This window comes from Prunus dulcis, chromosome 1 (genome assembly GCF_902201215.1).
Source record: "Prunus dulcis chromosome 1, ALMONDv2, whole genome shotgun sequence".
NCBI classification, from domain to species: Eukaryota; Viridiplantae; Streptophyta; class Magnoliopsida; order Rosales; family Rosaceae; genus Prunus; species Prunus dulcis.
Genome location: NC_047650.1, coordinates 12,626,143 through 12,642,639, shown reverse-complemented (window position 1 = coordinate 12,642,639; position 16,497 = coordinate 12,626,143). Strand labels below are relative to the sequence as shown.

General features: G+C 37.7%; 1 protein-coding gene across 4 annotated transcripts; it reads right to left on the bottom strand.

The window, feature by feature from the left end:
• Positions 1-4,153: 4,153 nt before the first annotated feature.
• Positions 4,154-9,580, bottom strand: LOC117637334 (F-box protein FBW2-like). 4 transcript variants are annotated; one of them, XM_034372220.1, is made up of 9 exons: positions 9,471-9,574; positions 9,141-9,331; positions 8,438-8,859; positions 7,761-8,299; positions 6,686-6,837; positions 6,439-6,515; positions 5,709-6,136; positions 4,445-5,275; positions 4,154-4,371 (listed from the first exon to the last, which is right to left on the bottom strand). In XM_034372220.1, the coding sequence occupies exons 2-5, from the start codon at positions 9,261-9,263 to the stop codon at positions 6,794-6,796; spliced, it is 1,128 nt and encodes a 375-aa protein (XP_034228111.1). In that variant the 5' UTR covers positions 9,264-9,331; positions 9,471-9,574; the 3' UTR covers positions 4,154-4,371; positions 4,445-5,275; positions 5,709-6,136; positions 6,439-6,515; positions 6,686-6,793. The 4 variants fall into 4 exon arrangements, with proteins under 4 accessions (XP_034228111.1, XP_034228119.1, XP_034228103.1 ...); XM_034372228.1 differs by having other exon boundaries at positions 4,154-5,275; positions 9,471-9,580; XM_034372212.1 differs by having other exon boundaries at positions 4,154-5,275.
• Positions 9,581-16,497: the final 6,917 nt, after the last annotated feature.

The window sequence follows — 16,497 nt, the reverse complement described above, 5'->3', positions numbered from 1 at the left end:
AAGTTCCTCACATTTAAATAACTATGTCCTGCAAATCTGGTCTGAATCGGACAGTCGGATTGCTTATGATCATACGATCGGATGGTTATTGTTTAACTTAATTTTTAAATATTAAATCGGAGTATCCGGAACTCCGATTCTCGATCCGTGAATTTCTACACCATCCTAGAGGTGTCTAGATTAACATATTTGAAAATGACGTTGATCCAACGGTCTGGATGTATCAAACTCGGATAACGCCTAATATGAGATATCCGATCGACGACCGAACGATAACCAAGTTGAAATCCGGGCATACCGTCATGCTCAGGACGACGTGGCGAACATTCTAGGACAAAAACCTAACATTGACACCCGGTGACGCGCTGCCATGCACCGCCACCGCCGGCGGGTGCATTGAGCAATTTTCCGGCGATAGAAAAACTCCAAACCGCCGGCCAATAATCACACCTACGGATCAAGCAACTTTATACCTTGGCTCGACAATCAATTCTATCTCTAAAGCCCTCGAACAAAGCTTTCTGTCGCTTGAAAACCTAGAATTTTTAGTTTCAAAATCAAAGAAATTTGAATGGATTCTCGTTGGATTTTCAAAGGATAACACAAAGAGAATGTATGAGAGTATTTTAGGTGCAATTACCTGAGTTGTGGCGGCTGAAATTGATCAAAAAAGACCACAAACAGCCACTGTTCAAAACAATCTTGTTTTTGGGCTCGGGTTTGGCTCAAAATTGAGCTCAAACTTGGTGGTTTTGATCTGAAATTGTAGGAGGCTTTAAAAAGGGAAGAAAGAGGACGATTTTGCTGCTTGTGGTGTTGAAAATGGCGGCCGGATGAGCAAGCTTGCCAGCCAACAATGGCTGGCTGTTCTGTCGCAGGGAGGAGAAGAAAAATCGCAGGGGGGGAAGAGAGAGGGGAGAAGAATCATATTTAAAAATCTGGCTTGCAAAAATTAAGATTTTACCCCTCAATGTATTTTGATCGTATTTCCTTCGTTATAACCCCGATTCGAGCCCACTACATGTCTACAAACTCATCTCAACGTACCCTACGTAATAGTACAATTGAAATCTTCAAATTCTTCTCCGATAAAAAAAAAATCAACTTTCTCCAATAAACTATTTTTATGGGCAAAATTGTCTTTCCCTCTAATAAATTAATAATTAAATATTATTTAAGAAACGGGTTGTTACATCTTTTCCTTGCTTTTTTTGAAAGAAAACCAACTCTCTTTGTTCTTTGCAAGAAAGAAAACAGTCTATGATGATTGTCAGTTTGCTTTTTCTGGTGAACAACCTCTTTGCTCCTTATTTATCTCCTGAAAACGTAGTCTGCTTATCTCTTGGAAAGGACACCGCTTTGATGCAGAGTTTCTCTGTATATAAAAAAGGGATTGATCTTCTTTCTTAGACTGCAAAAATGGAGAAGTCCTCTTGTAAGACCTGCCTTCATTACTCTATATCAATTCCTCTGTGATAGTTGAAAGTTTTGACTTTTTCAAAGTTAGAAAGTCACGTAGGGGCTCTTTTGAGAAAAAGATCTGCTGACTTGCCTTTTTTGGGGTATAGATCAAATGGTGTGACTTTTTCAGAAGCTAGGCTTTTATCCAAAGCTGTGTGTGTCAATTTTTTAATTGCCAATAATGGTATTTTTTTTCTCTTCATATCATGGCTATATTTGTAATCTGTTAAAAGGTCTAGGCTTTTTAGTATCTTGGTTTTTTACTTCTAATTCCTGTAGATAAACTGCTAAATGTTTTGTTCATGGGCCTCTTGTCAAAAATGGGCTGGTGTGCAGAGTTTTGGCCCAAACAAGAAGAGAATAAATTCATGATTAAAATCTCCATCCAAAATCACTTGATAAAATACCCATAATCATTCTCCACCATAATATTATTTTTCATTAAAATATGAAAATCCACCTTGAATTTTTTGGGGTATTATAAGGTTGGAATACCCAGCAACAAAGGGGGAAGGGGTTCGAAACCACCATTTGCAAATATTTTTGCAATATTAGCTGGTGAACAGTGACCGGTCTGGTTCAGGTAAACCGGTCATTGTGAAAACTTCAAACCGCAAACCGAATCACCGGTTTGGTCCAAATTTAAAATTGGAAATAAACTAAAATATCTATATAAAAAAACCGAATTTCTCGGGTTATCGGTCTAATTGCCCACCCCTAGTTGGATTAATGGAATACAATGTATGGTGGACCCTACACGGGTGTCCCTCAAATAAACTTATTTGAGGGTCCCTTATATATATATATATATATATATATATATATATATACACACACACACAATCCCCTTCTATTGAGGATATGAACTTTTTCTTAATGAAAGAGGACAAACACTTATATGAAACAGAAATAGCACTATTTTGTTATTCCTAGCCAATCACAGCATGTCACACATGATAATTTTTTTATGTGGCAGTATGTGATTGGCCAGAGATAGCAAAACAATGTTATCCCCGTTTCTTACAAGTTTTTTCCGATGAGGGAGAGCTAGACTCGATCATTTTTCTCCTTCTTTTTTTTTTGTGCCCTTTTCTTTTTTCAATGTCCGGAAAAACGAGAGATTGCTTTGACCCTAAGTACATCCACAATGGTTCTTTAATAGTTCAATCAATTGAACTATTTTGACATCTATTGAATTGAACTATATTTTTACTTGCAATGGTATATTTCAATAGCTTCATAACAGTAGTTGTATCTTCTTACATATATATATATATATATTTGTTCATACTCAAATAAAATGAAATGGATAAATTTAATAACAAATTGTATTGAAATATTTTCAAAAAAATCTTTAAAAAGAGACCAATTTTGAATATATTTGAGACAAAAAAAATTTAATCTCATGCGAAACTTATATATTTGGATTGTTTTCTTTAAAAAATATAGGCAAAGAAAGGTTTAATGCAATTCAATAGAGATGTGGGTCTCATGGTTAGCCTAATGCAATGCATTAACGATATAATGCATTAATTGTTGTATTTTTTTTCTATTTTTTATTGGCACGTGGGTCTCATGGTTGGCCTATTGCAATTGTAATAAAGGGTTCATCACATTGCACCCTCTACTACAATTGCATCTATTGCAATGAAATAAATCACAACATTGCAAGTGAAATTTTACAGATAGTCTAAGTAATTAGTAGAGAGAAATCTAAAGTTTATACTTACTAATGTTCTTTGAATCATTAAATAATAATAATAATAATAATAATAATAATCACTTGCTAAAGGGACAAATTGAAAGAAAAGACCCTTTTAAATGAACAATGCTTCTCTCCTTGCCCATGATAAGGAAGTATGCATTTACCTAATATTGTGACTCAAGTCCCAATAATAAAGTGACATGTGTCCTCTTTTTAATTTTTTTTAATTATCAAAAAGTGCATTATTCCTTCAAGTGACAAAAAGATACGCTTGGTAGGGAGTTTACAGTCTCTACAACTCAAAATTTACTTGATCCTATATCGCTTTTCCCAAAAAAAAAGAAAAAAAAAACCTCCATATCAATGTTGTCTATAACAAATTTGGTTGTAGGGGAATTATTTAGGTTAAAGTTGCGAGGGGTCACAAAGACACAAAATTTTGACTGAGGAAAGAAATTTAAAAAAGAAGAAAAGAAAAAGAAAAGTGAGTTGAGGCAAATAAAAGTGAAAGCTATAGAGATGTGAGTTTCGTAAGAGATGAAAGCTATGGGTTTTTGGCTTTTTGATAAAAAGCAATGGGTTCAATTAACAATAATAAAGGTTGAGTGGTAATGCTCGGAAATCCGTAGCTGCACCAATTTTTTTTTTTTTTTTCCCCAACATAACTGCACCAAATTGATGATAGGCCTTTTGTTATAACTTACGCCAGATTTATTAGCAATTTTATGCCAACTTTTATTTTATTTATTTTTATCATTCTTGTTGAAACCCTTGATAATACTAAAAGTGAAGGGAAAATCTACCTTTTGACAGTGGAACAAAAAGATGTGGTTACACCATAATAGAAAGCAATGAGGAGTTTCTCCCTATGGGTAATGAGGGAAGTATCGTATCACAAATAATTTTATGAGACTAACGCTGATTGCAAAACACACCTCAAGATTGTCTCCTACGTGAATCAAACCGAGTACAAAACACACCTCAAAATTAACAAAAAATTAGGATGATAATAAACAACGGAACCAGGTTGACAATTGCCAATGCCTTCTCTTTATTAATACAATACAAGCATTGAACACGTGTAAACCACAAACAATCTTGCAGTAGATGTTGACCACGTGTGACTTATGTTCTGTAGTAATCTGTCATCAGTGAAAATTTGGACATGGCATGGAAAGTTCTGTAGTTCCATCTCAGTTTTGAAACTGCAGTTAATTAAATACTCATCAAGACTTATCAATACCAAAAATAACTTCACCCGGTGACCATGATACTTACTCTCAAACATTGATGCTTCTTCTGTACATACTCCAGGTAGCCTGAGAAAGTGGCATGTCCTCTGATACGATTGACTACAAACTTTACACATTGAGTGCCAGAAAAACAACTATCATAGATTCGATATTCACATACAAATCTATTCATAAAGGTTTCAAAACAGCAACGATCAGTTCCCCTGTCAATCTAAGCCTTAGATTCATCTTCAGACCCCCAAAGCATGAGTGTCAATGTCAATCTCAGTATCAACCTCAGGGAAAACGAGATGTTGCCAGCATGCAGAGTTTAGGCTTGCTCTGTACTGTACCAAGACTTGCACACGAAAGGAACATTCAACGGCAATGACGTCATACCAACTCTTCCAAACACATTCCCAAGAAAGAGCGTCATGATTTCCAGTCACCATTTCTAGAACCCTCACAGCTGAACTTATCAATTCGAGAAGCAAGCGCTAATATTTCAACATCACTGCCATCAAAACCAGAGCAATCCCTAGCATCCAAAAGCATAAGTTCTTTGCAGCACCGGAATAATGTGACAAGATTATCCCGATGTATGTATGACTTCCTCAAGCTCAAGTACTTAATATTAGGAACCAAGTTAACAATTGCCAATGCATCTTCTCTACCAATTACAGCATTCAACACAAGTAAACGACAGAAATTCTTACAGTGAATGCTGATCTGTAAAAGGAGTTCCTTCAAATTATTACTGCCTCCCCTCAATGACAACAGCTCCAAATGTTTACACTTTCCAATCAGCTCTGGGATAATGCTTGATGAATAGATCAGTGAACAGCGGTGCAAAGACAAACCCTTCAGTCCATGACACCTGCAAACAAAAGTTACCATGACTCGTCTTTGGGGTGAGTACAAACTTGATGTAGCACCAGTTTAGAGAACTTAGAAATCTAGAGAGATTTAGGGAAGAAGGTGATGAGACAGAAGAACAAGAGAGCAGACGTGGATCCAAAAGGTTAAAACACAAAGCTGAAAATGACTCAGGCATAAACAACGTTAAAACATAAATACAATACTTATAAGCTGGGAACCCTGGAGAAGAAAGAAAAAAATAATAAATTATTTAAAGAGAAAGTTGAACCACAAATTTATTGCACATAACTCACAACAAATACAACAAATTAACTGTTGTACTTTTAGATGTTAAAACACATATCACAGAAAATAAAGCTTAACCAAAGAGTCTACTTCTCTCAATCTATAGAGATAGGAACACAATGATAGTTTTGATTGAGGAAACTTACACATCTGCAACACGATTCAATAATGCAATTTGACAGAGTGGAGGCAGCCTGAGGAAAGTAGCCTGTCCTCTGCTACGATTCACTACAAACATTATGAATTGAGTCTCAGAAAAGCAATTATGATCAATTTGATATCCCCATACAAATTTGCTCATCAAGGTATCGAAACGGAAAAGCTCTAGTCTTCTGTCAACCACAGCTTCAATTTCATTGTCAGAATTCCAAAATCCCTCATTTCCAAGGTCAATCTCAGTATCAACATCAGTTAAAATGAGACGTTGCCAACATGCAGAGTCGAGGCTTGCTCTGTACCAAGACTTACACACGAAAGGGACACTCAAGAGCAATGCAGTGATACCAACTCTTCCAAACACATTTGCCAAACAGTCCACGTTTAGGTCTTCCCATCTTGGTTGAAATTGAACCGTCTACAAGAATCGAAAATCCAGAAATATAGTTGTAGTTGTAGATATGCTAAAATATAACACATAAACACAATGCATAACAAAGACCTACAACGAAATTCAACAAATCCAATCAAATTAGATTCAAAGTAATCATTATATTCATTTTCATTCTTGAAATCTCAAACCCACCACGAACTGAAACCAATAATTTCAGCAATCCAGTAACTTTAATCATGAAACAAAGATTAAACCTTGAATATTTTAATATGGGCACAACTGATTATTACTCGAGTAGAGTGTTAAAAGAAATATATAATTCATACCTGACGAAGCTTCTTGGGTTGGGGCAGGTCGGGATTCGCCATTGGAGTGGTTGGGGACACAGAACGAAAATCTTCCTCTTATAGTCCCAGCAGAAGAAAAACAAAATCACAAAATCAAGAAGAAATGAAAGCGATTGAAATTGAAATGGGTTTTTATGTGGAAATCAAAAGACCCAGAACCAAACCTAGAGCAAGACAAGTAGAATCATCAATTAAGAAAATTCTTTCCAAGAAAGAGTAAACAAACCTTTTGATTGAGTTGAGTGCTTGAGTTTCTTCTGCAACGAACAGCAGAGAAAGGACCCGTACGACTTCAAGTATATGACTCCTTATCAAACTTTCCGGGGATGCCAGGTCAGAAAACCCCTGTCCAGTTATACTCCAATAAGGTTGTGCCACCTGTCCAATCATAAAAGAGTAAGAATTTCCATTTGGGTTTTATATTGATGTCCTATTCTAATGTTGTTTTCTTTAGTGTTAAATCATGTTTAAGTTGAAATTTCTGTCAAATTAATAAATGAAATTTGACGTGGCAATATGCAACTACGACACGTGAGATTTCAGTTATCTCTAATAAAAACGCTTGCAGTTGGTCTAAAACGTGAGCATTCCGTTTATTTTTCTTCACAGTGTTAGGTCATTGGACTTAATTACCAAAACTAGATAATTGTCAAAATTGAAATAACATGAAGTAAAGCAAAGTTGACGACGTGATATAACTTTGTTTCAAGTGTTTGCATTTCTTGTAGACCGATGATGAGGATGAACAAAGACGGGTCACTGGAGGAGTTAGACACGGACTGTTTGATAAACGTGCTTAAAAGAGTTGGAATTAAGTCCAATCCCTTTTGTGGGGGAGTCATTTTACACAAGAACTCTCAATTTTAAAAGAGTTGGAATTATATCTAAAATCATATGCTTTTAATACAATTTTGGCTACACTATTCAAACTAAGATAAAAGAAGAGACCATCAGACAATAATATCTACTACATTAGACAATTCCACAACCCAAAGGTCAAGTCTGGATCCTATTACATAAACCCTCCAAACATACCAACAAGCTGAATTTAATCTCACCAGATTTAGAATTCTCAACTGTCACTTTCTGATGGAAACAATTCTAAACCGTTAATCACTTCGTTGTCACGGAAAGGGGGTTTAAAATATCGAACTCCATTAACAGAGAAGTGGCCTAAGCTAAGACTATGCTTTGCTTTGCTTGAAAAGCAAACACTCACATTAATGTCTAAATGCTTATGTGAGTACGCAACCACATAAGAGGGTCATCAACACACTTAGAACCCTCACAGCTGAACTTACCAATATGAGAAGCAAGCACTGATATTTCAACATCACCTTCGTCAAAACCAGAGCAATCCCTTGCATCCAAAAGCACAAGTTCTGTGCAGCCTCGCAGTAATGTGAGAAGATCACCCCGATCAATGTATGCCTTCCTCAGGATTAGGTACCTAATGTGGGGAAGCAAGTTGACAATTGCCACCACATCTTCTCTTTTGATTAAAGCACCCGACATATTTAAACGGCAAAAGTTCTTGCAGTGAATGCGGATCTGTCCAAGGATTTCCTCCAAATTATAGCTGCTTAGGAAGCTAACATTAGGAATCAAATAGGGAATCTTCATTGCTCCTTGTCTATTCATTAAAACAGCTGGCACATTTATGTTTAGAAAATTCCTGCAGCATCCCATGCTGAACTGTAACAGAATCTCCTCCAAATTATGGCTACCTCCCAGTGACAACAACTCCAAATGTTTGCACTTTCCAATCAATTCTTTTACAATGCTTGATGAACAAAGAAGTAAACGTCTGGGCAAAGACAAACCCTTAAGTTCATGACACCTGCAAATAAAAGTTTACCAAGACTCATTTTTCAGGTGACAATACAAAGGTTTTAATATCGAAGTGCATGTCATAGATAATACAGCTTAACCAAAGAGTGGCTCTTTTCTCCCCACATATGAGTTTGAGAAAACTTACACATCCCCAACATATTTCAATGCTGCTTCTGGACAAAATCCAGGTAGCCTCAGGAAAGTTGCATGTCCTCTGCTGCGATTGACTACAGACGTTATAAATGCGGTATCAGAGAAACAGCTATCATCAATTTGATACTGAGATACAAATCTACTCATCAAGGATTCGAAGCAGAGACGATCAGATTGAATGTCGATCTCAGCTTCAATTTCACTGTGATAACGCCAAGGTCGATGAGTTTCAAGGTCCATCTTAGTTTCAGTGTCAACAAAAATGAGACGTTGCCAGCATAAAGGGTGGAGGCTAGCCCTGTACCATGACTTGCACACAAAAGGGACATCCAAGAGCAAGGACCTCATGCCAACTTTTTCCAACACATTCACCAAACAGTCCATAGGTAAGTCATCCCATCTTGGTTGATCAATCTACAAGAAATGAAATCCAGAAATAGGCCTTGTAAATATGTACTTTATAATACAGAACCAAAATGCATACCAAACACAGCACAAAACAATTCAACACAGCCAATCCAGTCTCAACTCCCAACCTTTAATTAAAATTTTCTTTAAAGATTCTTTTCTTTTTTCGGTTCAGTAAATTCATATTCATGCTTGCAATCTAAAACCCACAATGCTGTAATCAATGTAAACTTTTAAGAACAGGGCGAAATGAGAAATCCAATAAATTTAATCATATAAAATCATACCTGGCCAAGCCTAGGGCACCGAGAAAAGAGAGAAGACAAAAACGGTGAAATTAATGTTCTTGCTCTTGCGCAAAGTAGACAAAGCTTCTTTGCACAAAAACCTAACACGTACTCGATAATCATTCCCTCAGCCTCAGAAAAATTCCAAGAAAGAGCAAACGAACTTTGACTGAAATGCGAGTGAGTTTGATCTGCAACCAAGCATCGACGTAAAGCAATCAATTAGGTTAGGAGAAGATTTTGAACTTGAAATCACGCAAAGGACTGATGCAAGAGAAAGGGGCAAAAATAGAAAACAAAAACTGATGAGCAATTTGTTAAACAAACTACCTGGGAGAAGAAGAATGTTTGCCGAATTTTTTATTCTTGAACGAGAGTTGAACTTGAAATGTGCGTGAGAGAGAGAGAGAGAGAGAGAGAGAGAGAGAGAGAGAGTACCTCCTATTTAGTGAGTAGTGGGCTACGCATATGACTTGGACCAATTTGAGTATTGGACTGTTCTACCTTGGGCTGGACAATATTAGTGCTACTGTACTATTTCTTACGGTAGGATAAATCCAAAAAATGAACGATAAAAATAAATTTTTGCATTAGCTCCTCATCTTAGACCAGTTTCGTTAATGCGGGTGTCACATTTAAAATAAAAATAAAAATCTTAATAGATATTCTAAAAATTGACTTTAAAAATAAAAAATAAATGAAAACCAAAAAATTATTCCTCCTACCCCACCATCCGCCCCTAGTCGATACTTACCCCGAGTACAATTTTTTTGTTCTTCGAAAGTGCAAAGAAAATTATAAGAACATCCTCGATGGTCTTAAAGCCAAAAAAGTCAAATTTCAAAGTTTTTGTTTATGCTATTATAGTTTTTTTGTTTATAGAATTTTTAATATAACGGAATTATATTTTGTAACATATAATTATAAGTTAAGCCACACAGAATTATATTTTAATTAATATTTAATATTAGGTAGCCTCTCTTCTTTTTTATTTATTTACAAGTTAAGCCACACAAACTTCATTCTTTTGGGCATATGCCCGGTTTTCAGCTCAATTAGGAGCGAGTTGACAAGTGCCATTAGTTTTTTTTTTTTACGAAAGGAGCTAGTCCTCTAGTTTAGACCAAAGATTATATCGTTCATTTTGTCGTCTGTATGACAGTATGTATCTATCTTCTTGTCGCCAAAAACATAAGCACATCAACTTCTTTCAGAAATGGTTTCAATATGAAGAAGGCCTTGCTTTGTCCTCAGAAGATGTTAAATTTCTACACTTCCAAGTAACTGTGAATCAAAACCCAAATAAACTCTTGAAGCAAATCCTCGAATACCAAATCGAAATGGAAGTGGTAAACACAACCCTGTGCATGAATCTATGCCAAAAATATAAACATCAAAAACAAGATTGATCATCGACATAAACAAGCAAATAATTAAACCACAAAAGGAATTTGTCACACTAAAACCAACATTTAAGATTTAACATAAAATTCAAAAGATAAGGTTCATTCTAATTTTAGTATTACTTGCTAATGTTACTAGCAAAGATTGAATTCTAAAATTCTGCTGCACTTCATTGATACCTGTAGCACATATCATAACAGAGTTGGTGGTTCAATCCAAACTCTGAGCATACGAGGGCTGCGGTCCTCATAATGTTTGCAGGACTGGCGTATTAACGAATGGCTGCGGATTTGGCCAATCCCAGACTTGATTGGATAGAAGTACGATCTCCTAAATCCATGATAATAGATACGATCAGACAAATCCTTTATTTCCCCATCTGCAGAAATCAAGAATGAGATATCACCAAGGAATAATACTCTGTTACTCAAGCTAACTTCCTTCACCCATGTCATTTGCAACCAGTCTAGCCTGAAAATGTGCCAAGGCTTATAGCTCCGCTTAGAGTATACTAGTAACACCTCTCCATCGGACTCAACAAATCTAGCTGTTGTGCGGAAGCGTCAACCAACTGCGAGTGAAAAATAAATAACAACAGGCAGGAGAAAAATTGAACAAAATAATCAACAAGAACAACACAAAGATTTATACTGGTTCGGCAATTGCCTACATCCAGTTTGGAGACGACGGAGTATTCCACTATAATCAATGAGATATACAATAGTGTTTACCACTCAATTTCCCAAAGACCCAAATACACCCAACCTCACACATACAAAAGGAAGAGAAAACAATGATACAAAGCAAAGAACAACTAGAGAGAATTTGTTTCTCTCTTTGGTAAAATGCCTTTCTTGCTATTTTTCTCTTCTACTTAACACTTGGTTGGATGCTTCAAATGAAACCATTTGCTTCCAATTTATAGCCAAAGGAAGTGGCTTCTCAAAGAAGCCAAAGGTTAGTGTCTTCTCAAAGAAGCCAAAGGAAGTGGCTTTTCAAAGAAGCCAAAGGAAGTGGCTTCTCAAAGAAGCCAAAGGTTAGCCAAGTCAACAATAGCCTCCCACCATTTGTGAAAGCCAATTAATGCATTCACATTGCAACTTGTCAATATCCATCACTTTTGACTATTGGTTTGAGGCAATAATCAACAATCTCCACCTTGGCTCAAAACCTCGAAGTAGAACTCCCAATAGTCGTCTCCCAATCCCCTATGGGGCAATCAACAAATTTTACAAATGCCAATTAAGTCTAAGCAGTGCTTAAACTTGAGCAACGAAATTGGCTTTGTCAACATATCCGCAGGATTGTCAGCAGTCCCAATCTTCTGAAGAAGAATATCTCCTCTTCAATAATCTCACGAACAAAATGGAACCTTACGTCAATGTGTTTTGTACGTGCATGATGAACTTGATTCTTTGCTAAATAAATAGCACTCTGACTGTCACAATGAACATCCACATGGTCTTGTTGGACCCCCAAGTCATCAAGCAACCCTTGAAGCCAGATGGCTTCCTTTATAGCTTATGTTACTGCCATATATTCTGCCTCAGTAGTCGACAAAGCAACTGTAGATTGCAGAATCGACCTCCAACTCACTGGACCTCCAGCAATAGTGAATACAAAACCTGTAGTGGACCTACGCTTGTCCAAATCACCTGCGTAATCAGAAACCACATATCCAACAACACATTGACCAGTAACTTTATCATGCTGAAACAATAAACCAACATCCACAGTACCCAGAATATACCGTAGAATCCATTTCACAGCTTGCCAATGCCCTTTTCCTGGATTATGCATATATCTACTGACAATACTAACAGCTTGTGAAATATCAGGCCTCGTACATACCATAGCATACATCAAACTACCAACAGCACTTGCATATGGAATTTGAGCCATGTAATGACTCTCTTCACCAGTTTTAGGAGACATAGAAGCACTAAGTTTGAAATGAGGGGCAAGAGGTGTACTAACCGTTTTTGAATTTTCATTCATCCCGAAACGCTGTAGTACCTTCTTCAAATACTGCTTTTGACACAGACTAATCTTGCCCTTCGCTCTATCTCTTTCAATTTCCATACCCAGTATCTTCCGAGCTTCTCCTAAGTCCTTCATCTCAAATTTATTACTCAGTTGAGTCTTCAACCTTTCAATCTCCACTTTGCTTTTACATGCTATAAGCATATCATCAACATATAAAAGCAGATAGATGAAGGTTCCATCTTGTAGTTTGCGAAAGTATACACAATGGTCATAATGACTTCTTGTGTACTTCTGCCCGATCATAAACCGATCAAATCGCTTATACCATTGTCTTGGAGACTGCTTCAAGCCGTACAATTATTTTTGCAATTTGCAAACCCAATTTTCTTTTCCAGCAACCTTAAAACCTTCTGGCTGAGACATATAAATTTCTTCCTCCAAATCACCATGTAAGAATGCAGTCTTGACATCAAGTTGAGCCAACTCAAGGTCAAACCGTGCAACCAAAGCCAACAAAATACGAATAGAGGAATGTTTTACTACAGGAGAAAATACCTCATTGTAGTCAATGCCTTCCTTCTGAGCATATCCTTTAGCTACTAATCTGGCTTTGAATCTCACATTGTCCTTTCCCAAAGATTCCATCTTCTTGGCATAAACCCATTTGCAACCAATTGCTTTCTTTCCCTTTGGTAACTGAACCAGCTCCCAAGTCTCATTTTTATGAAGAGACTTCATCTCCTCATCCATAGATTTCTTCCACTCCACGCTCTCTGAACTTCTGACAGCTTCTTTGTAGGCGGATGGAATATCATCTTCAATAACGGGAAGTGCATATGCCACAATATCAGTAAATCGAAAAGGCTTTCGAATCTCCCTTCTCGATCTTCTGATTGCAATAGAATCTTGTTGCTGTGGAGGCTCTTGGGTAGGTGCCTCCTCTTCATCATCCTCGTCCTCTTTATCAGAATCAACTGTAGGACTAGTGTTTGTAGTATCAGACCTTACTGGAACAACTGGAGTTTTCAGTAACTCCACCTGCTTTGAACTACTCATGGTCTTAGTTGCTTCAATTTCACCTTCATGCTTGTTCGGATTTACCATAGCAGCCTCATCAAAAGTCACATCTCTGCTTACAACAATTTTCTTCTCATCTGGACACCAAAGTCGGTATCCCTTCACGCCAATGCTAAATCCCATAAATAGAGCCTTCTTTGCTCTTGGATCTAACTTGCTTTCCCTGACATGATAGTAAGCAAGACAACCAAATATGTGTAAATACTTGTAATCAGTACAAGGTTTACCAGACCATACCTCCATGGGCGTTTTTCCCTCATTCGCAGCAGCAGGCAACCGATTAATGAGATGGCTTGCATAAGTAATCGCCTCAGCCCAAAACGCCTTGCCTAAACCAGCATTAGACAACATACACCAAACTTTCTCAAGCAAAGTACGGTTCATGCGCTCTGCCACCCCATTCTGTTGCGGTGTCTCCCTAACCGTGAAGTGCCTCACAATACCCTCATCTTGACAAACTTTCAAGAAAGGATCAGACTTATATTCACCACCATTGTCTGATCTGAGAGTCTTGATCTTCCGACCGCTTTGCCTTTCAATCATCTTTTTCCACTTCAGGAATATCTTCAAGACTTCATCTTTACGCTTCATGGTGTACACCCATATTCTTCTAGAGAAGTCATCAACAAAGGAGACAAAATAATGGCTACCTCCCCAAGATGCATTCTTGGAAGGTCCCCAAACATCAATGTGAACATAATCTAGAATGCCTTTAGTGTGGTGAATAGCAGTGCCAAATTTCACTCTAGTTTGCTTACCCAGCACACAGTGTTCACAGAATTCCAATTTGCATGCCTTTGCACCTTTCAATAAGCCTTGCTTCACCAATCCTTGCAACGCTTTTTCACCAGCATGCCCAAGACGCATATGCCATAACCTTGTGGTGTCTGTGCTGTCTGCGTCAGCAGCTTCGGTGACAGCTGCTCCACCAATAACTGTACTACCCTGCAAGAAATACAAGTTATTTCGTCTTGTACCTTTCATCACCACCAATGCCCCATGCACAGCTTTAAGAACTCCACCCTCCATGGTGATCTTGAGACCCTTGGATTCCAAAGCGCCTAATGAGATGAGATTCTTCTTCATATCCGGAACATACCGAACATCACTCAATTCTCTGACTGTTCCATCATGCATCTTCAAACAGATTTTGCCTATCCCTTGTGTTTTGCAGGCATTATTGTTGCCCATCAAAACAACTCCACCATCCATCTCCTCGAAGCTAGAAAACCATTCCCGAATAGGACACATATGATAGGTGCAACCTGAATCCAAAATCCACTCAGTTGAGTTACCATCAGCAGATGAACTAGCCAAAGCAAACTCGAAATCTTCATCTCCAGATTTTGCAACATTTGCTTCAGAACCCGCTTTCTCCTTCTCCTTGTTCTTCAATTTGGGGCAGTCTTTCTTCCAATGACCCTTTTGGCGACAAAAGGCACATTCATCTTTAGCAGGAACCTTCCCTCGTGACTTTGAACGAGATTTTCCCCGCTTCCCAGATTTTCTTTCCTCTGTTCGACCCCTTGCAACCAGTGCCTCGGTTTGTGAATTTTGAGTCTTCTGTTCCTTTTTACGACACTCATGATTCACCAATGCCGCAGACACCTCATCCAATTTCCCCTCGGATTTTCCATACAACAAAGTAGTTGTCAAATGATCATAATCATCAGGCAATGAATTTAACAAACATAGTGCCTTATCCTCGTCAGGAATTATCACATCAAGGTTTGCTAAATCAGCAAGTATTTTATTATAATCATTGAGGTGTTCATGCATAGAAATACCTGAACGATATTGAAATCGAAAGAGTCGTTTCTTCAAGAAGAGCCGATTTTCTGCGCTCTTGGTCATATACTTCTCCTCCAATTTCATCCATAACTTCTGAGCAGAAGTTTCCTTCATATACGGGTATTTCAACTCCTTATCAAGGAACGATCGAATAGTGGCACAAGCATGGAGATTAATTCGAGTCCACTGCTTGTCATCAATATCTTCTGTTTTATCCTCCAGAACCATATCCAACTCTTGTTGATACAACACATCCATAACTTCACATTGCCACATACCAAAATTATTGGAGCCATTAAATTTATCAACCTCTAACCTTGTACTGGCAATTGGATGTCTATTGGATGTAGGTGCCGACGAAGACGATGCCGACTCCTTCTCCTTCAAAATTTCAACTTTTTCTCCAGCCATCAAATCTGCCCGGCACTATTCACTGCTACTGTAGCACAGACTATTCACGGAGCACTGTAGCACCGACACTATTCACGTGCACTATTCACCCGCCACTGTAGCACCGACAGATTTTTCACTCCCACGAAACCCCAGTCGAAAAACTGGAGCTCTGATACCACTTGTTGTGCGGAAGCGTCAACCAACTGCGAGTGAAAAAATAAATAACAACAGGCAGGAGAAAAATTGAACAAAATAATCAACAAGAACAACACCAAGATTTATACCGGTTCGGCAATTGCCTACATCCAGTTTGGAGACGATGGAGTATTCCACTATAATCAATGGAGATATACAATAGTGTTTACCACTCAATTTCCCAAAGACCCAAATACACCCAACCTCACACACTCACAAAGGAAGAGAAAACAATGATACAAAGCAAAGAACAACTAGAGAGAATTTGTTTCACTCTTTGACAAAATGCCTTTCTTGCTATTTTTCTCTTCTACTCAACACTTGGTTGGATACTTCAAATGAAACCATTTGCTTCCAATTTATAGCCAAAGGAAGTGGCTTCTCAAAGAAGCCAAAGGAAGTGGCTTCTCAAAGAAGCCAAAGGTTAGTGTCTTCTCAAAGAAGCCAAAGGAAGTGGCTTCTCAAAAAAGCCAAAGGTTAGCCAAGTCAACAATAGCCTACCACCATTTGT